This window comes from Drosophila rhopaloa, unplaced genomic scaffold (assembly GCF_018152115.1).
Source record: "Drosophila rhopaloa isolate 14029-0021.01 unplaced genomic scaffold, ASM1815211v1 contig_163, whole genome shotgun sequence".
NCBI lineage: Eukaryota > Metazoa > Arthropoda > Insecta > Diptera > Drosophilidae > Drosophila > Drosophila rhopaloa.
In genome coordinates, this window is record NW_025335043.1 from 3,486,054 (window position 1) to 3,507,175 (window position 21,122).

Below are 21,122 nucleotides of genomic sequence, written 5' to 3' on the forward strand. Positions count from 1 at the left end.
AGGGTCTACTCAATGATTTTTATCAACCCATTTTAAATTTTATTTTAAATTTGGATAAGCTTTTATCGATAAGCATAACAGTGTGAACATATTCGAGTTTAAATAAATCGAGCAAGATAGGCGTTATCGGCCTATCGCTCGCATCTGGCAACGCCAGCCACTCAGCTGATTAGCTTAAAGCCCATTTCTTGTTCTTGTTTTCTCGTCGAAAGACAAGCACTATTGTTATTAATTTGGCGGATATACTAGTGGAAAAAACAAAATAACAATGATCAATAACAAGAGTTAAACAACAACTTAGAAACATTAGGCAAAACGGGTTGCCAAGCATCAACTTCAGTAATGGATAAAACAAAAGCAAAAGTGAACTAAAACAGATAAAAAGTGATAACGGTGCGATTTCCGAGGTAGTGGTTAAGAAGATAGAAGTCCAAGTGATGCATTTTTTGCATAAAACGTTTGGGAAAACGTACCAGGCTGCAGAATAAGCGCCTTTGGAATGGTCAAAGACTGAGTGGCGTTACTAAAAACATCGTATGATCCGGTCGAGCCCTCTGATTGGTTGAAAGCGCTTACGCATGCTTTCCCGCTCGCGTGTGTGTGTGTGCAGTCCACAGTGGGTCGCATTCTATGTAAAAGCTTCAAGGATTGTACAATATTTAAATACACTACTACCGAACTTCCTAAATTCTGCAACCTTTTGATTTAACCAAACGGTTTAGATCTCCTCCCAACCTACATTTTAAAAGGCAATAGTGTTAAATATATGTTTCAATTCAACGCGATCTTTAAAAAGTAAACTTGTAACTTGTTGTAAGAAAAATAAACTTTTATTAACAAAATTATTTCGCAATTTGGAATAAAGGATATCAAAATAGAGGTTATTGGTTTTCAGTTACAATACTATAATAATGTTTTTTGTACAAAAACTCGCACATTGTCCCACTGTTGTTTTTCTGTGAAATTGCGCCGCCTAGAAATTTAATAAACAAACCCCAAATGTACATACATACGTGGGCCCGCCAATATTTAATTGCACAACGTTTTTGTTGTTTTCATCAGCAGAATAAGCGATGGAAACAAATCCGATGAACTTCATGGACGCTTCGTTAGACGAGTCCATGGATTTGTTTAAGGCAGGGGACGCCTTTGACATGATCAACGAGGTGCTCCACTCGGACATGCTGGACAGCTTACTGAACGACATGGACCTGCAACCGCAGATGTACGAATCGCTGCTAATGGACGAGACGCCTCAATCGCACCCCCAAACGCCGGCCGTGGAGCAACAGCAGCACGTGAAGAGCGAGCACTCCTCGCCGGTTCACATTAAAGAGGAGCAGCAGCAGCCTCCGTTGCTCGTCTACAAGCCGGATCCCCTCATGGCCTCCAACTACAATCTCCCCCAGCAGCAACAGCAGCAGCCAGCAGCAGCGCTCCTGAAGGCCACCCAACCGACGGCAACCATCCACCACATGGATACCCAGCGATTGCCGCCGAACAGCACGGTTTATTCCCCAGCTAATTTTATCTACCGGTCCATTTCCCCACCCACGTCGCCAGCGGAGTCGCCACCGCAGAATGTGAATGTCATGCAACCCATTGCTGCACCTGCCAATTCCTTGGCACTGCAGTGCCCTATGGAACCCTTCATCATGTATGCCCAGCCCATGGCCACGAGTCCCGGACTAATAACATCCGCCGCGGCAATGCCCGTGATGATGGAATCCACGACGACGAAGACTGTGGCCAGTCCGAAGACCTCCCCACCTGTAGCTCCCCCGCCGAGCAGGGCCAGCAAGGTGAGAGTGGCACCCCTGGCACCATCCCCCGGCGCTATGGAGGTTCAAGGCAAGGTGCCCATTACCCGAGTGCAACCCAAGGTGAAGGAGGTGAAGCGCTCCGCACACAACGCCATCGAGCGGCGATATCGCACTTCGATCAACGACAAGATCAATGAGCTGAAGAACTTGGTGGTGGGCGAGCAGGCCAAGCTGAACAAATCCGCAGTGCTCCGGAAGTCCATAGACAAGATACGAGATCTTCAGCGTCAGACGCACGATCTTAAGGCAGAGCTGCAGCGTCTGCAGCGGGAGCTGATGGCCCGCGACGGCTCCAAGGTAAAGGACCTTCTGCAGCTGGGCACCCGGCCGGGACGAGCCTCCAAGAACCGGCGTTTGAGTTCGTTGACCTCCACAACAGATGCCGGACTGACCCCGCCGCGCAGCGACGTGTCTGATCCTTCGCTTTCGCCCATGCACTCGGACATCTCGCTGCCGCCGTCGCCCTACGGAGGATCCACCGCCAGCTGTAGCAGCGGTAGCAGCAGCAATGATGAGCCGCTTGTGGTGCCCAGCTCCATGCGGGGCATGGCCACCCACTCCCGCCTGGGACTCTGTATGTTTATGTTTGCTATTCTGGCCGTAAATCCCTTCAAGACGTTCCTCCAGCATAACCAATATGGCAGCAATGATGACATGGGCGAGTTGAGCGGTCAGAGACGTATTCTTTCATACGACGCAGATGGTGAGTTTGACAACCAGATTTCGGCCCCTTTTCTAGCTAACAATCAAAAATTTTATTTGCGCCAGGTGAAGGCATTTCTGGCTGGCAGCAGAGCTCTTGGATATGGCTTTTGAACTTGATACTGATGCTGGGCTGCCTGGTGAAACTGCTAGTATACGGTGATCCGCAACTAGACGCTCAGACGGACGCTTACTGGCAGCACAAGCAGCGGGCCGACTCCCACTTTGCCCAAGGACAAGCACCTCAGGCCTACGCCAGTTACTTGAACTGTTTACACATGTTTGGATTGAGTCTGCCGGCTTCGCGCTTTGAGCGTTACCTGCAGACGAGCTGGCAGATTCTTCGGTTCCTTTTCCACCGCCTATGGCTGGGTCGGGTACTGTCCCGTCGTACTGGTGGACTGTTCAGCAACGCTGCCAACCGGAAACAGGCGCTGGCTTCAGCACGGGAACTAGCACTGCTATTCAACCGACTTAATCAACTGCAGTTAACTGGGAACGGAAGTCGCGGTGATGGCAACGGTATCATGATGGCCCTTTTTGCAAGCAACATGGCCGAAGTGGCTCACAATCTGCTGACCCCCCGCGAAACCATTTGCATCCACGTGATGACGGCGCTACGAATGAAGCGCAATGCGCCCAAGTGGTTGCAACAGCTCTTCGCACGATACTACATGAGCCGGGCTCGCCAGGAATGCGGTCGCACCCGAGCTGCTGAGCAAACGCAGGAGTTGCGTTGGGCGTTCACTGCCTACGGATATCGCTACTGCAGCACGCACGTCTTTAGCTACGATCTAAACGACTCCGGCGAGCAGCATGGCTTTTTCACGCGTCTAAGGAATCCATGTGACCCCGCTGCCCACGTTATAAAGGTGCTTTAATATACCTATATCTTCCTAAATTTTACAACTAACTAGTATTTCTATTCCCGCAGCAATACCGCGAACACTTGCTTTTTAAAGCTATTCAGTGTCTGGTGGGAGCGGGTCACAAGTCGGGAGGTTTACCTGCATCTACAGCCGGTGGAGAGACGGAGCAACTGCAGCAACAGCAACACAGCGGCACTATCGTCAGCAATGTTCTTAAGTACACCTCGCTTCTGAGGGACACACTGTGGGCAGATGAGGATGAGCGCGATGCAAATGTGGTGTGGTGGGCGAATGTCCTGGAGATTGCAGTGCACTGGCTCCTCGGCGAAGACACGTTGGCCCAGCAGTTACACGACAGCATCAAGCAAATGCCAATCCAGCTTCAGCAGTGCAGCGAGCACGCTCATTTGCCCCGGGCGCTGCATGCGGTGCTTCAGGCCAAGATGATACTATTAATGTAAGTAAAAACGCATCTTGCAGTATATTAAACCAATAAACGTAATGTAACTATAAGCAGGAATAACGGCAATGCCCTGGACAAGAGTCTCAAAACCTCGGTCAATCACCTGTGCAATGAGTCAAGTGTAGAGCTCCAAGAATGTCTCACTGTAAACAGGATCACAAACGCTAACGGCATAAAGTTGGTAAGACAGTCTAAACCCCGATCAACCAGCCAATGGTGACCGAATGCCAGCAGACTACTCCTTCAGAGATGACACGCAGGTGCATTGTAGTCGCATTGTCTGTCCCACTTGCTTCAGGCAATACAACTTCAGTGCAAGCTCTGTGCATTTTACAAGCAACGCCGACTGTCTCTGGCAAAAGTCGCCAGTAAATAAAACCCATGATCATTTTGTCCATTTCCCATTTTTCCAGCTTTTCCAATTGCTTACATGCGATTGGCTGCTTGAAACTCGGACTGCTTTGTGGGAGCTTGAACATATGAATATGGAGGATGATGGCTTCTACCAAGTGCCCGGTGAAGTGCTTGAAAAATTCCAGACCGATTTGAATTCTTTGCGCAGCATTGTGGAAAATATACCGGTACGTTATTTGTATATGTTAATTCATTTATTATTTAGCAATTGGTTTAATTTTCATTTAAGGTTTTTCAAAGTTTATTTTTGTACCATATCTTTAAAACTCAATTTTAAAATGAAATGTAAATCTGAAATAACGATCTCCAGTATTAATTGTTCTTGCCGAATTTAGGACATAATAGTTATGACATAATACAAATTAGTTGCTTGCTTTAATGGGAGGTTCTATCCATACATAGATCATAATTACTTTCTTATGTACATACTAACTAAAACACCTCTTTCTTTTTACGAAAACTTGGCTGTCCCAATGCAGAATGCTCAATCGAGGATATATTTGTACGAGGCGGTTTGTCGTTTGATGGCTGGCGCCTCGCCCTGCCCAACGCAACAGCTTTTGGACAGGAGTCTACGGTCGCGGTACGCCCACTCGTCCATCTTTTGCGGCAGCAAGGACCGGCGGCACCAGAACTTCGAAGGCGGGGAGCGGGAGCGCGCTTCTGCCATGTACGTCGCCTGCAAGTATCTGCCGCCCGCACTTCTCAGTTCCCCGGGTGAGCGTGCTGGCATGCTGGCCGAGGCGGCCAAGACCCTGGAGAAGGTGGGCGACAAGCGGAAGCTGAAAGAGTGCTACCAGCTGATGAAATCGCTGGGCAACGGCATTGGCAGCGTGAAAGCTTAGGGTAGCCGTGAATTATATAACCATTAATGATAAGATCCTGGGATCAAATTTAAAGACAAATATCCCTTTTTTCACTCTAAAGAAGATGGGAGTCGATTACTCCTCTTTAAGCTTTACCTTCGTTTTCCCCGCTTAATTATGCTTAGATTGTAATTCAAATCTAATTTAATATGGAAATTTATATTTGTTTAATATTTACCGTAAAAGTTAATCATATTTATAACAATAAATATTTTAACAGTTTGACAATGCGTTTTACTAGTTGTGCATGCACTTAATTTGTTAAATAATAAATGTATGGAAGACCTATTATTATCCACTGCAAAACGTACAGTTTTCCTTAATAAAATACGTTATTCTTGGACTTCGAGTCATTTTGCCTCACCTAAAGACCCGCTTAGCAAGAATAACTTTCGTCAGGTACTTTACAACAAAAATCTAATGGTTTTCAACATTAATTAAATTGAAATAATACTGACTGCGTATAAAACGTGAAACAGAAAAAACACCTATATTATCTGCAGAACAATTTTTTTTAATTGAGTTATTTACGTGGTTAATTTAAAATATGCATTTCGAAATGGCCGATTTTTTGTTAGAGCCTTATTACTGGAGTACTGTTCTTAGTTTTCTTGGTAAGTTTTGATATATTGAAACATAAACAAAGCCTATAATAATTACAATTAGCTCAGCAATACTTTACGGATTCTCATGCCACTTGTATTTTGTTGCATCCTTCGTTCGATGTTCGTCTGGAAACGGTTGCACCGCTACCATTAATCATCATGGACTCGCAGGGATGGTTAGACCATTCTCATGGAAAAGATGTTTATGATTACAAAAGAAAACGACTTGAGTTTGAGGGCAAGGGAATCCTCTTCAACGATTGGATTCTTAGGCTGACTGTTGCCATAGAAAAGTCCCACTGTCAGGTGAGTTAATAGGAAAGACTAGTCAAAGATGGTATCGCACTTGGAGTGGGTGTCGGGCTGACAGTGATGACAGGTGGCTCCGTCAAAGGAGACCCTCAAATGGTCAAGATCAATTAGAATATTTTTAATCTAAGAAATTATAAAATTAAAGTAGATTCATTTAGTTTATGGCCAAACATGTAATACCTTTTTTTGAGTATCCGCAGTCTTGATAAAGTCAAAGCTAAGCAGAAGTTTATTTTTCGGATCCATTCGTAAGTCTGCTAGTTTTTCCAGAAATCTATTCACATCCTCCAAAGGCATCTGCCAACGTTTTCCCAATTTTAGGTGATTCAGCTTGAGGCAGCTTGTTATTAACGATAAAAGTTGACGACTTGCGTTTGCAGGTGAGTCAATGCAATCCAGGGCAAGGCACTCGAGCTCCGGTAATTGACCCAACTGGTCCACCGATTGAGCTGGCCAATTGTCGCAGTCCAGAGCTCTCAGTCGGCTAAATGACAGGATGTGATGCACTTGGTCGCTCCTAACACGAACGGATATGAGCTGCAGATTTTGGAGGTCACCAGTGCGTCTGGCTACCGATCTATAGAAGTCATTGCTAACCTCCGCTATCCAACGGGAGATCAAACGCAGTGATTGAAGAGCTTTAAAGTCGCCCAAGTCGGAAAAGTTCACATCAAAATTCTCCAGCGTGAGGTGCGCCAAGCTTGGAAACTTCTCTGCCAACTGGGGCACCTGATGCGATCGCCTGCGATCTCGTCCAAAGTTCAGCAGGAGTCGTCTCACTTTGTCCTTGTTTTCAAACATCTGCTGGAAGGCGAGATCACTTAGGTTTGAGTCGATTCCATCCAAGTCCAGGGTCTGAAGTTTAGTAAAATGCCGCAATTGTTCTACTGCAAGGTTTAGTTAGACTTATTCTTAAGTAGATAAGGCGAAATTAATTTACCTAGTTCTGATTCTTTCAAAAATAATCTAACATTTATTTTGATAAATTTAAATATAAATTTTCTGATTAAATAAACAACTTTTTGAGCCCAGAATAATTAGTCATTAAAATAAATAAAATTCTAACTTTTTACGAAATACAAAACAGAAACAGAAATACAAATTGAAATTAAAACCTACATAAATCCATATGCGAGTTATGAAATTAGTTATATATGTAAATGGACATGCTTGTATTAACTTGATTAGGAAAGATTTAAATTTAAACTTCCAAAAATACTTACGCTGTGCAGATCTGGCATCGATCAGAGTAAGATCGGTCAGACTAGGCAGCTCCAGGAGCAGTTGCATGACGTACCCCCTGTCTGGAATCTCCGGCGGAGTCTCTGTAACCGCGTGCATGAATATGATAACCGCCTGTCGCAGATTGGGGCAGTGGCGTCCTAGGAGGCTCAGGAAGGGGTAGTTGAAGGGCTCGTCCCAGCGGCCGTGGGGTACCTCACATCTGGCCACTTCGGATCCACACAGTTGCAGCAGGAACTCCCAGTCCGGAATGGTTTTTAGAATTCGGACATTGATTTTTCCATAGCGTGTTCCCAATAGGTCCTTTAGGACATCCCGGAAAAGCGGATGGGCGCGGCCCAGATTCAGCTGATCCTCCAGCGCAGTCAGGTATGAAAAAATCTCCAAATAGCACTCGTAGTTCAGATCTAGGAAGCTGGGGCCCCGTATGGATTCCTGCGTTTTTCCACCGAACAGACACCCCAACCCCAGTTTGTCCATTATGCTGGGATTTCAAATTTATTTACTCTTTCGGCAGCAACAGTTTTTCCGTTTTTTCTTATTAGATTTGCTATCGATAGCCGAACAGCTGACGATGATTTTTGGTTTGGAGTACTTTCTGATGAAAAACCCCCTTTATTTATAAAGCGATACTATCATAGTAAGCACCTGCCACGAAATCAGATACAAAAATGTTTTAATTTAATCTTTTTATTATTTAACATTTGTTAAATTGATATGCCCTTTGGTACACTTGAGGCATTCTGGAGCATTTTACTTCAAGATTATTTCATTCAAACGAAGACGACTTGAAAAAAAACCGCTTACAAATCAAATTTGAAATAACGAATAAATTCATAACACAACCAAATATAGCATATTAAATAGTATTAGTAAGGTTTTCTGATTTTACCCCTTATGTACAATGTTTCTTATTATACATTTCATACTTCTTTTTATTTAAGACTTTCTTAGCATTTCAGGAGCAGATTCCCGAGTTTGCAAGATCTTTTTATCACGCCAGTATCTACTCCATTTGGCGATCGCTGAGTAATCGGTTTATTTTTGTGTACACCGAAGAGCTGGTAGAAGAAAAAGATAACTATCTGAGTGGATATATATTCCAAGGTAGGAAATACCAAGAAATATTAAAAGAATTTACTTGATTATACCATGTTTAAACTCCAGATCAACCAAATATTTTACTTGTAACCTCAAACAACCTGAACTCAAGCACCTTTGACATTAAAACTAACCGATTTGTTGGACCGCGAAATTTCGATCCCAACCCGGGACCTGTCGAATTTGATCTTATCCAACAGTACGATGCCGAGAACGAGGAGATTATCTGGGACGTTGGGACGAAGAGTACTATGACCGACAAAATGCGAAACCTTCACGGACGCGAGGTAGTCATTGGCATCTTTGACTATAAGCCTTTTATGCTGTTGGATTATGTGAGTCCTCGATTTGTTTTGGAAGAGAAAATAAAATAATAATGATACTTTTTCTTTGAGTCAGGAAAAACAGCCGTTTTTTTATGATCGCTCTGAGAATACGACGGAAGTAACCATCGATGGTACTGATATCCGACTAATGCTCATCTTCTGCGAGCTATATAACTGCACCATTCAGGTGGACACATGTGGGTGATAGAACTTAATTGAAAGCAGATCATTCCAAAACATTATTTAGACCAAATATATTCTATTCTATTTCTATTTCACAGCTGAGACGGCCGACTGGGGTGATGTCTTTCCGAATGCCTCGGGCTATGGTCTTGTAGGGATGGTTCTTGATAGACGAAACGACTACGGCATTGGTGGCATGTATTTATGGTAACATTCTTGATTAGAAACAAGAGTTCTGTAGTACTCATTTCTATTACTAGGTACGAGGCATATGAGTTTATGGATATGACTTATTTTTTGGGCCGATCTGGAGTCACCTGTCTAGTTCCTGCTCCAAATCGTCTAATCAGCTGGACCCTCCTGCTCCGACCTTTCCAGGCTGTCCTCTGGATGAGCGTGATGTTCTGTTTGCTGCTCGAAAGCATAGCCCTTTGCATGACCCGCCGCTGGGAGCACTCCTCGAATTATCATTTTAATTCCTGGATCGGAAGCCTCCGCTTCGGTTGCATAAGTACACTAAAACTCTTCGTTAACCAGAGCACCAGCTATGTGACCAGCTCGTATGCTCTGAGAACAGTTCTGGTAGCCAGCTACATGATCGACATTATCTTGACTACCGTCTACAGCGGCGGACTGGCGGCCATCCTAACACTACCCACTCTGGAGGAGGCGGCAGACTCTCGGCAACGTCTTTTTGATCACAAGCTCATTTGGACAGGGACTTCACAGGCCTGGATTACCACCATTGATGAGCGGTCAGCAGACGTAAGTAAAGAACTAGCGGTTGGAAATATGAAAATATTAATATTATTTAAGCTTTTTGAAAAAAAATCCATAACCGTAATTTATATAAAATATTGTCACACCCAAATTCACATTTTTACAGCCAGTTTTGCTTGGCTTGATGGAGCATTACCGGGTGTTTGATGCTGCTCTGATTTCCGCCTTCTCGCACACGGAGCAAATGGGATTTGTGGTGGAGCGTATGCAATTTGGACATCTGGGTAACACCGAGCTTATAGCCAACGACGCTTTGGAGCGCCTGAAGCTTATGGTGGATGACATTTACTTCGCATTCACAGTGGCATTTGTGCCACGCCTTTGGCCACATTTGAATGCCTATAACGACTTCATCCTGGCCTGGCATTCATCGGGCCTTGACAAATTCTGGGAGTGGAAAATCGCCGCGGAATATATGAACGCACACCGCCAGAATCGCATTGTGGCCTCCCAGAAACCGAACCTGGATATAGGACCCGTCAAACTGGGCATCGACAACATCATTGGTTTAATCCTGCTTTGGTGCTTCGGCATGATCTGCAGCCTTCTCACTTTTGCGGTAGAGCTGTGGAGAGGTCGTGACACGTCCGTACTATAGGTGTTTTTTATTTTCTTGAACTTAAAACGATTGTAGAACATAATGAAATTCTGAAAAATTAGTTATAAAAAAAATCATCGATGGCCTAGCGAAATTCTCTTCATTTGCAGATTAGAGCTTAGTTGGGCCAGTCTAAAGTACTGATGATCTTAAAATGGAGTTTGTATTTTAGCTTATGTACTGCCGCTCAAGTGGAGTACTTGATCAGTAACTCTAGTAATAAGCGGATCGAGCTCATTGTCTCCCAACTCCTTGCCCCACAGATCATACAGAGTGTCAGTGGCCAGCTGTACGGAGTTCGGTGCGGCTGTAGTGTTGAATGTCCGGAGCGTAAGAAAGATGACGGTATCCTCCACGATGGGGCTGTATGTATCACAGATTGTGTGCAGAGCCCGAGCTCCACTTGGAGCGATCTGTGGATTTCACAGTAATTAGAATATTTACAAATGAGATACACCTGGGACTCACTTCGTTAAGATTTACGATTAGGAAGACCTTTCCGTCTTTGACCTTTGCCTTGAACCGCTCAATTGCCAGACCATAGTCATTCATATTCGATCCAAAATCCTCCTTGTTCATGTGAATCAGTTGGCTTGGGCCACCTGTTGGAAATTGTATTTGCAACGTTGATTAGCTGGTATAACAACAAATAACTCTAAAGCTCTATATCATATTGAATTTCGGCGGTTAAATATATATATAATTTTCATATTTGTATGTTTAAAAAAATTTATTGGACTATACTAGAAATCACGATATGTGGTCCGAAATGAAATATGTATACAATCATCAAATCAATTAAAAGCAAAGGATGTAAAAAGTTAAAAAAAAATGGTCCAGATTTGAAGGATTTGGTAATCTTACCGAAACACACAGAAGCCTCGGCAGCAATCGCATCTATAAGTTTTTGGAGCTTAGGGTCTTGATGCAGGAACAAAAACACACTGGGGTGCTTGTCCCTCTTGTTTATAAGTCCCTCGATCCCCATTTGTAGGGCTTTCCAGACTTGCTCAGGCTGTTGTGGCTTATTTCCACGAAGACTCTTAAAGGCACATTGCTTTTCCGCTATAAAATTCGATCCAACGTAGACCAATAATGAGCCCACTAAAACACCGGCTAATGCTAAAGCAAAATAGAGCCCATTGCCCCCTTGGACTTCATTGATATGGTGCTTCTGGTTTAAAATCGGACTGGGAGTTGGAATACTCCGTCTTCTAAACACATCACCGGCTTCAGGAGTTTCAGGATCTTCTTGGGTCTCGTCTTCTTCTTGCTCGCCTGCCGAAGATGTTCCTTCTTCGTAGCTATTTGCAGACTCCCTAATATAGGTGTTGTTTATGTCCACTTCGTCCTTCGCCTGGGAGATAGTCGTTGGTGTGTCGTCGTGCAGTGCTCGCCTCTTCAGACCACTCATTTTTCAAAAATTATACAAATAAATAAAAAGCAAATGGCAAACAAAGAGAAGCTCCTAATCGGGATGACATAAATATCGGCAAAGAATATCAAAAAGTCATCGATAGTTCCAATAAGACCTGAGCAATCAAAGGCAAGTTTTCGTTGGCTGAAGCTTGTATTTCATTTTACATTTAAACATTACATTTGAAGAAACAAACATCATCTTAATTATCCTTCTGATACTGTCAAACACAAGATAATGATTTAATAATAAATTTAAAGTGTAAATCAAAGTTTGCCTGGTCTATTTTTTTTTTAAATTTGCGAAAAATTCTATACATTTTTGCTTTTATTTTGAAAAGAATTTTTAAATTACTGAAACAAAAAAATACTGAACGTTCCACAAAGTCAAAAAAATCCTGCAAAGTTTGTAAATCTTTAAACTTTTTGAAGTTCTAAGTTAATATAATAATTTAAAGAGATTTAAATTGTATTGTTTATTGCGTAATATCCGAGACCTAAGGATGCAATAATTAATACAGTATGTACAAAGTAAATAAGATTAGCTTAAATTAAATACTAATTACTCTTTCTTAACTATTCTTTTGGGCTGTTGGGACCGTGTTTAATGTCAGACGTCTCAGCCTACCCAAGACAAGGATTTCGTCTATTGCTTTTTTGGCGTAGAATTTCTGGTCCTCACTGAGTTTTCGATATTCGAGGGACCAAGTCTGGGCGTATATATTGGACTCCTCTGCGCCGCTGAGATCGAGGGGTAGGGCGATCTCCGGAAGATGGGCCTGTGTTGTAACTATGGGAGTATCCTCGCCGCTAGCGACTCCGGCAACAAAGGCGGCTACATCGGCGGCAGTTGGTTTCGTCTCTATCTCGTCTGACAGGGATTGCTGGTCCTCCTGCTCCTCCATGGGCTCATCCTTCTTCTTTTTGAATTCAGATTCACTTGACGAATTGTAGCTGTATCCATTAAAAGCCTCTTTCTTAAGATACTGTAGATGGCACCTGTGCCGTCTTAAGTTCGTCGTGGACTTGTGGGTGAAAGACATAATACTCTTGCAGCCAATACAAAATAATACGTGTTCCAGGAAGCTGCCATCGTCCTTCTCTATTTTGCGGTACACCCGCCATACCGTGCTACGCGTGCTTTTGTCATTGACAGCCAGTTTATATACACCGCTTTCAATTTTATCGTGAATATCCTCAAATTTAAGCGGCATCCTGATTCACTTAGCTGTGTTGTGATTTCATTTGTTCAGAATCACTTAGCGATGTGATACAATCAGATCAGGTACTTCCTATCGAAAACTGATGGAAATCGATAATTCCGAATGGCCTCTTTACACATTTTTTATTGGATATTTTGACTGTTGAGATAAACTCTGATTGCCAAAAAACTAAAATGACCACTTAGTTGTATTTAAAATCAAAACGCGGCAATGATAAATTAAAATATTTAATAAATTATTTTTAATATAATATAATAAAAAATACCTTAATATTAATTTCAACAAAACTGAAACTTGAAAATCTAAAAACCCAGTGTAAGCGAACTTAAAAGGCACCTACGTCACTAATCGATAGTTAGTGAGGGATAAATTAACCCAGGTGGCAACCCTGCCCAGTGGCACATTGCGCCGGCAATTTACATATACAATTTTGTTTTTATTATTTTAAGAAGTTTTTACTAGTTTTCGTAACTGTTTTCCATGGCGGCTTTGTGCTTGGACTTTCTGGGCTTTCAGGTGTGTTTTTTAATTGCTTTAGTGAGTTTATAGCTGGCATATTACACGCGTTAATGTTCATAAACAGGAGGCACTGAAGAAGATGCGAGATGTGGACGACAAGATTATATATGCATTGAATAATGCGCTGCCCACGGAGTCGTTTAAGGGTCAGGGTCATGTAAACAGCGAGAGCACCTGCCGCGATCTGTACTCGAAACTGCAACAGTCTCACCTCTCCAGGGTAAATCTCGATATCCTCCACGGACCCATTGAAATTACATAAATTCCTCCTTGCAGCAAGATTCCATACGCAGTTGCATAACCATATCGGCCAATAATCTGAAGCAGCTAAGGGAAAAGCGAGAGGCTCTGCCGGATGATGTGGATACGGATAGCCAGTTCAAAGCCGAGCAGCGGAAGGTAAGAGATCTATTACCCTCGGGATCAATAACCCATAAGTTATCGAAAATCCTTTCAAGCTGAGGGTTCTTCAGGCCGAGCTCAATGTCGAGGACATTATCAAGGAACGCACATACAAGACCTTCAATGAGCGATGCCGATCATATTTTCATGCTGGCCAGTAAGTGCCCATACATGCAATAACTAGTTTTAGGTGGATTTATTAGTGGTAGACTAAAAAGAACTGCCCAACCAGGAGGCATTTACATGCACTTGGTTGTATTACAAGTTATTTACAACAAGTACATAAAGACTACAGTAAAAAATCCGCATTTTTATTCTTCTACGGGGAGGTTGTAGGTGGAATAAACCGACCGGATAGGAACGCTTTTAAGGGTCGCCAAGGCTCCAAGGACTAGTTGCGTGGCATCCTTCAGGTCGTTGTACTCGTGCAGCAACTCTATGGTCTTCTTTTTCTGCGAATCCTTTGCTTCCATGTGCTTATTGACCATTTTGCGAGATTTTTTCTTGGAATCCTTCATATTTAAATGAATTGCAATTGTATTGGATTGACTACTATCGGTGGATCGGTATCGATAACGCATCAGCTGTGTGCACTGCAGTCCCGACAGTCTGGCACCCCCGTTGCTTAAAACGTGTAAAATTTTCAAGTTTCTTTGCATGGTTAAAAGGCGGAAAGGATTCTTACGAACAGGTAAATTGTGCTCCAATTACTTGTCGGCGGGATGAAGTATCCAAGAGTGGAGGTATCGTTGCAAAGGGAGTACCCAAGAACTCGAGAAATTGGTAATGCTGACCTAAGCCCGCACCTATACACACGCACGCAAACCAGCCGTGTGCACACACAATGAAATGTGAAAGTGTTGTGATTGTGCATATAGCCAGGAAAACTGAAAAATTCATTAAATTTGAACGCATTACAATATTTATAATATTTTTCAAGTAACGTAATCGCGATCATTCTAGAGATGGTGGCTATTTAAGTGCAGTCACTAAGTGAATGTGCAGTATCAGGGTTTAAAAATCCAATTTGGGATTGAATAAATAAACCCAGTCATAAATATTCACTTTCCATGAGACTATTTCCCCCTTTCTAACAACTATGAGCCGTAGTTAGTTTATTATCTTAATCGAAAGTTTATTTGATCCATTTTTGATGGACTATTTGCATCTTTTCGATTGAAGGACTTCGGGGTCTTAAAATCCAGTGTGAGATTGGATCAAAATATCGGAGAAAATCTAATCACGAACAAAAGATATTTATACAACACAATATAACAACCTATATTATATTTTAGATTTGTAATTGCTAAGACGGCGATATGTCAACCACCCACAAGCAGCGCTATAAAAATGCCGCCTTGGACTCCACTGAAATGCGGCGTCGTCGCGAAGAGGTTGGCATCCAGTTGAGGAAGACCAAACGCGAACAGCAGCTCTTCAAGAGACGCAATGTGGTCCTGGAGCCGGCCACATCCTCGACATCGGCCGGAAATGAGAGCAGCACCAGCAACGATCTACAGGTGGGAGTTACAAAACTCTCTCTTTCTGACCAGGCTGCCGACATGCACATGGCTGACAGCAGCACTGGACCTTCACATTTTCCGGGCGGGCAAAACGAACCAACTGCCCGAAGCGGAGCACAGCCATCCGTAATTAACGAGGAGATGATCCAGATGCTTTACAGTGGACGGGAGAGCGACCAGCTGGAAGCCACGCAAAAGTTCCGTAAATTGCTGTCCCGCGATCCCAACCCACCTATCGAAGAGGTCATACAAAAGGGGATTGTGCCGCAGTTTGTTACTTTTCTACGTAACAGCACGAATGCCACTTTGCAATTCGAGGCCGCCTGGACGCTAACAAACATTGCCTCGGGCACCTCGCTCCAGACCAAGATCGTGATCGAGGCCGGAGCGGTGCCCATTTTCATTGAGCTGCTCTGCAGTCCCCATGACGATGTCCAGGAGCAGGCTGTGTGGGCTCTGGGTAACATAGCCGGCGACTCGCCAATGTGCCGGGACCATCTGCTCGGCTCCGGAATTCTAATGCCTCTCCTGCAGTGAGTTATTCTAGCTGAGTTCCCAAATTCGAGTAACATTTAATTAAACTTCTTGCAGCGTGCTAAACAACTCGGAGCGCATAACAATGATCCGGAATGCGGTCTGGACTTTATCTAATCTGTGTCGCGGCAAGAACCCACCCGCGGACTTCGCCAAAATCGTCCACGGTCTGCCCATACTGGCACGGCTACTGGACTACAATGATGCGGACGTGCTTAGCGATACTTGCTGGGCTATTAGCTACCTGTCGGATGGACCGAACGATAAAATCCAGGCTGTTATTGATGCGGGCGTTTGCCGTCGTTTAGTAGAGCTGCTATTGTGAGTGTTCATGTATTTTCTTTGGAAGTTAACGAGTAAATAATTGATTCTATCTTGCAGACATCCGCAGCATAACGTAAGCACAGCTGCGTTGAGGGCTGTTGGCAACATTGTAACCGGCGACGACCAGCAGACTCAGGTGATATTGGGTTATAATGCCCTGCCCTGCATTAGCCATCTGCTGCGTTCGACGGCGGAAACCATTAAAAAAGAATCGTGCTGGACAATCTCAAATATCGCGGCCGGCAATCGGGAGCAGATCCAGGCAATAATCAGTGCCAACATATTCCCGCAGCTGATGATTATCATGCAGACGGCAGATTTCAAGACGCGCAAGGAGGCAGCTTGGGCTATTACCAACGCTACCAGCAGTGGAACCTCTGAGCAGATAAATTACTTGGTCCAAGTGGGGTGTGTGCCTCCTATGTGTGATTTTCTGACTGTCATCGATTCGGACATCGTCCAGGTAGCACTGAATGCTCTAGAAAACATTTTGAAAGCAGGTGAAAAGTTCCAGACGCGACCAAATCCTTATGCCATTACCATCGAGGAATGTGGTGGTAAGTGAAACTATTAAAGCTGACTTAAATTTAAATATCCTACGTTCATGACAAATTTCTTAGGTCTCGATAAGATTGAGTATCTGCAGGCTCACGAAAACCGCGACATCTACCACAAGTCGTTTTACATAATCGAGCAGTACTTTGGCAACGAAGAGGAGGACAGCCGCGTGGCCCCCGTGGCGGGAACCCAGCAGTTTGAGTTCGATCCGGACAACATGCCCAGTAGCGGCTTTAACTTTTAGCACCATACCTGGCAGGGCAGTATAAACACTATCCAAACGCGAATCCTTCTGAGGTCCTGAACACATGAAACACAACAGGAAACAATGGCTTGCCTACTTTGATTTAATTGGAGGCCAGAGCACGGGCACGAAATATTGGCCGCAGGAGAAGGCAGACAATGCCTAAGTGCAGTCACTACTAGCATTTAAGTAAAGTTGGTCATTCAGTCGGCTCGTTTTTGCCTCTTTGTTAAACATACTCGTCTGCATATTGTTTCAGCGTTTAAACCTTTATAATTTTCGAAGTGGTCCAGGACCAATCATGACCTTATTCGAGCATTTCTCCAGCTGGCGAGATCGCTTTCACTTAGTTCGTATATACTAATTTAACGTGTTATACAACCTAATGTATATGATTTTGCTTTACTCAATTTGAGTTTGTAAATATTTTTCATTAAGCCCAATTACGTTGAGACCCTGACATGGTGTTGTTATACATTCATACAAACAAACATACTTTACGATAATAATACAAATAACTTGAAATGTTTTTATTTGATTTTGTTACGCCAATCGCCCCCTGTAAATTCGTTTAAATTATGAAAAATATTAATTTAATTTAGAGAACACAATAAAGGACAACTAGACCACAACAACCCAGTATCCAGTATGTAAAAAACAAAATACTCTTTTTAGAAGTGTTCGACATATTTTTAACCAAATCTTTAAATATATCGTGGTTTGTTTAGATTTATCATAACCTCATATTTAAATTAATTTTCTGAACCCTCAGGGATAACAAGGGGTAATACATTTAGCTCCGTCATGGCCATTTTTTTGATTACTCTTGATTCTCTTCTTCGTACTAAAAATATAAATATATCCTACCTTCCCGGATATGATATAATACCGACACCGTAGAATCAAATTATACACTTAAGTGCGCTTGACAAACTGCACTTTGTAGGGTTTCGGTGTTAGCGTGATCCCGGGTAGAAGGACCATCGATGGTGTCTCGCCCGGCGGAAGGACTATGCTGAAATGCTGCACAATACGGACCAGAAACGAGAAGATGCAGGCACGGGCAAGGGCATCGCCCAGACAACGACGTCTTCCCATGCCGAAGGGCATAAAGTACTCGTCCTTGAAGCATTTGCCAGCTGGATCGATAAACCTTTCTGGGCGAAACTCCAGAGGATCCTTCCAATGTTCTTTGTCCAGATGCACGGACCGCAAGCTGATCAGTATGGTGGCATTCTTGGGGATATCATAGCCACCCAGCTTAGTGGACCACAAAGCCCTCCGGGGACCCGTAATCGGGGTGATGTGGAAAAAGCGCTGAACCTCCATGATGAAGGCGTCCATGTAGTCAAAGGATTCCCGCCGGCTCAAGTGAGGAAATGCATCCGAGCTGGCGGCCGCCACACTGGCGGTCACCTCGGAGAAGAGCTTTTCCTGAACATCCGGCCGCATGGCCAGCACCATTAAGGCCAGATTCATCGTGTTGCTGGTTGTCTGAGAGCCAGCGATGAAGAAATCGAGGATGGTCATTACCAACTGTGTCTCGTTGAAGCTACTGTTTTCGCCGCCGGCACTCCGATCCCTCATCTCCTGGAGGTAGGCAAAAATAAGGTCGCTTTCAGCCGGCGCCGGATCCTTCTCCAGCTGCCGTCGATGCTCTTCGATGGTGTCCATAAAGAAGCCGTACAGCTCTGTGTTCAGCTGCTGGATGAGATTGTAGCCAGTGCGATCGGGGGCCACATGACGCAGCCAGGGAAACTGTGCCAACAGGCCGCCGCAGATGTCAAAGAGCTTAGAACGTCTGTTCATCAGGTCGAGCAGCCGGCGCAGGGTTCCATCCTCTTGGCTGGCTATCCTCTTTCCGGCGATCAGGAACCACAGGACATTAAGAACACTTTGGGCCAGCCAAATAACCGGCTCGACCGGCTGTTCCTCCGTCCTTTCCAACTGGCCCAGCAGCTCTTTCGCCTCCAGTTCAATGTGATGCTCCATCTGGCTGCGACCATAGCCCACGTGGCGCATCTGCTTCATGGCAAAGTGGCGGTGCTCGTACCACAGTTGTCCGTCCGTGCAGGTGATTCCCTTCCGCGTTCCCATGGTGCGCAGGCGCAGGAAGAAGTTGTCCGGCCGTCCCTCGAACACCTCCTGCAGCTGCACCTCTTTGACCATTTCGTGACCCAGGGCCACCACTACGTACTCTCGACCCAGTTTTAGCCCTACCAGATCACTCCGGAAGTCCTGCGCCCACCGCTCAAACAGGATGTGCTGGCCGCCAAGGGCACGGGCCTCCTTTCGGAACTGTAGAAAAACAGAGGTATACTTATATGTTAACTGCAAAAATATATTAACTTATACATATGGATGTATATAAGCTATGTAATAGCAAATTTGTTCAAATTAAAATGTTTTATTTCGTTTATGCCCGTTGCTCGTAGAATAAAAAGTTATATTGCATTCGTGGAAGTCTTCTAAACAAAAAAAAAACGTTTCTAAAACTACATACATAAATATATATATTCTGTTTTAATTTGGTACAAGAGAAATCTATTTTATTTAGAAATTTTAAAGAAATTAAAATTAATGGACAAAACGTGGTCAATAAAGTCAACACCAGCAACAAAATATTCCCCACGACATATGCTAAAAACATTTTTATTTTTAAATTGTTAAATGAGTAACGAGTTTTGTCTTTAATTCATACCTGTATGGTGTTGCCAAGCCATGGCAGAAAACGAGGTCCTGTTGAGATAATAAATTAAAAGTAAATCAGTAAAAAATATATTATAATACGATAAAAAAAAATCATTAGGATATAACAAGGCCAATTAATAGTAACAAATTTGGTTTAATAAAACCATGAAACTGTCCAATTCAATTATGTGGTTTCTACCTTTTAATTATCTAATCGGTTTCAAAGAAATCTGTTGGGTGGTAAATCACGAAATCGAAAGTGAAAAGTCTATCTTGTAATCTATCGCTAAATTCCCTTAGTACTAACTATTAATACGGCGTGCTTCATTGCATTTCATAACTAATATACACAGTTATTGTATTATTTTTCTCTTAGTGCTAAAACTTTCATTATAAGTGGCTAACCAATATACATATGTAACTCAATTTGAATTGTAAATTTGCGAAATAATAAAACTGCCTATATAAAGGAATGGCTTCCATTGCACCCATAATCCCAATCCTAATGCATAACGAACTGCATTTGTAAATGGAATAAATAGGCCTGGCCCTTGTTGATGGCGAATTAAGACCAGTTAGGCAAGGTGTCACAAATGTGTGACAATTTTATCAATGAGATTTATTAGCAATTCGAGACGTGTGCCGTCTGGTTCTCCGCCGATATATCCGATCACCATTACAAGCTGCTAATGAGCTATCCAATTGGTCGTGGGGCAGGTCGTCTGTTCATTTGTTAGATATTTATCAAAATTTATAAATCCAACTGTTTTTGGAAATGTACCTTATACATATTTACGCAATTAAATATATTTTAAAGCTCCATATCTTTTACGTAAACTTCTAGCGAAAAGGTAAACTTCCTCACGTATCCCTATGTGGATAAATCAAACATATTCTCACCTGGGGGAAAATTCTTGGGACGCCGCACAGAACTGATAAGTGAATAAATCACGAAACCAATTAGAATAGCACACAAAAATATGAGGGCACTCATTTCAATATATATCTTTGATGTCCACGACCACGAAAAACGAAACCGTCGCAGAAGCAAGGCTTTTGTCCAATTAAATTGATATTTAATAGGGAGCCAAAATGTAAGAGCGTCCGTACACCACGCCAGCTCTATGCCAACTGATTCCGAACCCGAATCCAATGAATGAGAGAACCAGACCCAGACAAACCCACGCGCCTGGGCTGCCGCCTTTTCATGTGGGTCTGATGATAGTGCAGGCAAATAAAAAAAATAAACGGGCGAAAAAGCCCGTCTCAGTTGATAAACCGAATACACTCATGTAGGTATATATGTAAGTAGTTATGTGCCCAAAGAAATTCGAGCACCGATCACGTCCAAAACGTGCTTAGCCAAGAACTATTTGTTGTTTTTAATTTACTGCGACCTCTCTT

The 21,122-nt window shown here is 43.4% G+C and overlaps 9 protein-coding genes across 17 annotated transcripts; 4 read left to right on the top strand and 5 right to left on the bottom strand.

Annotated features, from left to right (window-relative positions):
• The first annotated feature begins 165 nt into the window (after window positions 1-165).
• On the top strand, window positions 166-5,359 carry LOC108038798 (sterol regulatory element-binding protein 1). 6 transcript variants are annotated; one of them, XM_017115638.2, is made up of 7 exons: window positions 166-407; window positions 1,063-2,526; window positions 2,592-3,397; window positions 3,460-3,851; window positions 3,909-4,038; window positions 4,271-4,438; window positions 4,751-5,359. In XM_017115638.2, exons 2-7 carry the CDS (start codon window positions 1,074-1,076, stop codon window positions 5,114-5,116), a joined length of 3,315 nt encoding a protein of 1,104 aa, XP_016971127.1. In that variant the 5' UTR covers window positions 166-407; window positions 1,063-1,073; the 3' UTR covers window positions 5,117-5,359. The 6 variants fall into 6 exon arrangements, with proteins under 6 accessions (XP_016971127.1, XP_016971128.1, XP_016971129.1 ...); XM_017115639.2 differs by having other exon boundaries at window positions 1,066-2,526; XM_017115640.2 differs by having other exon boundaries at window positions 166-393.
• LOC108038800 lies at window positions 5,281-7,820 on the bottom strand. The gene is made up of 3 exons (XM_017115644.1): window positions 7,278-7,820; window positions 6,235-6,941; window positions 5,281-6,177 (listed from the first exon to the last, which is right to left on the bottom strand). Exons 1-3 carry the CDS (start codon window positions 7,774-7,776, stop codon window positions 6,067-6,069), a joined length of 1,317 nt encoding a protein of 438 aa, XP_016971133.1. The 5' UTR covers window positions 7,777-7,820; the 3' UTR covers window positions 5,281-6,066.
• Window positions 5,445-10,372, top strand: LOC108038802. 3 transcript variants are annotated; one of them, XM_017115646.1, is made up of 8 exons: window positions 5,445-5,751; window positions 5,804-6,048; window positions 8,241-8,403; window positions 8,464-8,732; window positions 8,797-8,920; window positions 9,005-9,113; window positions 9,167-9,671; window positions 9,793-10,372. In XM_017115646.1, exons 1-8 carry the CDS (start codon window positions 5,685-5,687, stop codon window positions 10,282-10,284), a joined length of 1,974 nt encoding a protein of 657 aa, XP_016971135.1. In that variant the 5' UTR covers window positions 5,445-5,684; the 3' UTR covers window positions 10,285-10,372. The 3 variants fall into 3 exon arrangements, with proteins under 3 accessions (XP_016971135.1, XP_044313598.1, XP_044313599.1); XM_044457663.1 differs by lacking the exons at window positions 5,445-5,751; window positions 5,804-6,048; window positions 8,241-8,403 and having other exon boundaries at window positions 8,537-8,732; window positions 9,167-9,466; window positions 9,533-9,671; XM_044457664.1 differs by lacking the exons at window positions 5,445-5,751; window positions 5,804-6,048; window positions 8,241-8,403 and having other exon boundaries at window positions 8,537-8,732; window positions 9,797-9,937.
• Window positions 10,273-11,766, bottom strand: LOC108038801. The gene is made up of 3 exons (XM_017115645.1): window positions 11,149-11,766; window positions 10,753-10,886; window positions 10,273-10,697 (listed from the first exon to the last, which is right to left on the bottom strand). Exons 1-3 carry the CDS (start codon window positions 11,696-11,698, stop codon window positions 10,458-10,460), a joined length of 924 nt encoding a protein of 307 aa, XP_016971134.1. The 5' UTR covers window positions 11,699-11,766; the 3' UTR covers window positions 10,273-10,457.
• A 395-nt stretch (window positions 11,767-12,161) lies between these two features.
• On the bottom strand, window positions 12,162-12,953 carry LOC108038792. The gene has a single exon (XM_017115629.1). The coding sequence runs from the start codon at window positions 12,912-12,914 to the stop codon at window positions 12,273-12,275; it is 642 nt and encodes a 213-aa protein (XP_016971118.1). The 5' UTR covers window positions 12,915-12,953; the 3' UTR covers window positions 12,162-12,272.
• A 340-nt stretch (window positions 12,954-13,293) lies between these two features.
• LOC108038805 (protein MIX23) lies at window positions 13,294-14,130 on the top strand. The gene is made up of 4 exons (XM_017115649.2): window positions 13,294-13,439; window positions 13,507-13,662; window positions 13,719-13,841; window positions 13,901-14,130. Exons 1-4 carry the CDS (start codon window positions 13,404-13,406, stop codon window positions 14,003-14,005), a joined length of 420 nt encoding a protein of 139 aa, XP_016971138.1. The 5' UTR covers window positions 13,294-13,403; the 3' UTR covers window positions 14,006-14,130.
• Window positions 14,026-14,695, bottom strand: LOC108038806 (DNA repair protein SWI5 homolog). 2 transcript variants are annotated; one of them, XM_017115650.2, is made up of 2 exons: window positions 14,534-14,695; window positions 14,026-14,468 (listed from the first exon to the last, which is right to left on the bottom strand). In XM_017115650.2, the coding sequence occupies exon 2, from the start codon at window positions 14,423-14,425 to the stop codon at window positions 14,156-14,158; it is 270 nt and encodes an 89-aa protein (XP_016971139.2). In that variant the 5' UTR covers window positions 14,426-14,468; window positions 14,534-14,695; the 3' UTR covers window positions 14,026-14,155. The 2 variants fall into 2 exon arrangements, with proteins under 2 accessions (XP_016971139.2, XP_044313601.1); XM_044457666.1 differs by having other exon boundaries at window positions 14,530-14,612.
• Window positions 14,426-17,690, top strand: LOC108038803 (importin subunit alpha-7). The gene is made up of 5 exons (XM_017115647.1): window positions 14,426-14,535; window positions 15,140-15,900; window positions 15,959-16,222; window positions 16,283-16,782; window positions 16,846-17,690. The coding sequence occupies exons 2-5, from the start codon at window positions 15,164-15,166 to the stop codon at window positions 17,025-17,027; spliced, it is 1,683 nt and encodes a 560-aa protein (XP_016971136.1). The 5' UTR covers window positions 14,426-14,535; window positions 15,140-15,163; the 3' UTR covers window positions 17,028-17,690.
• LOC108038804 (probable cytochrome P450 305a1) lies at window positions 17,524-20,859 on the bottom strand. Its single transcript, XM_017115648.2, has 3 exons — window positions 20,619-20,859; window positions 19,729-19,766; window positions 17,524-19,325 (listed from the first exon to the last, which is right to left on the bottom strand). Exons 1-3 carry the CDS (start codon window positions 20,710-20,712, stop codon window positions 17,943-17,945), a joined length of 1,515 nt encoding a protein of 504 aa, XP_016971137.1. The 5' UTR covers window positions 20,713-20,859; the 3' UTR covers window positions 17,524-17,942.
• Between the last annotated feature and the right edge of the window lie 263 nt (window positions 20,860-21,122).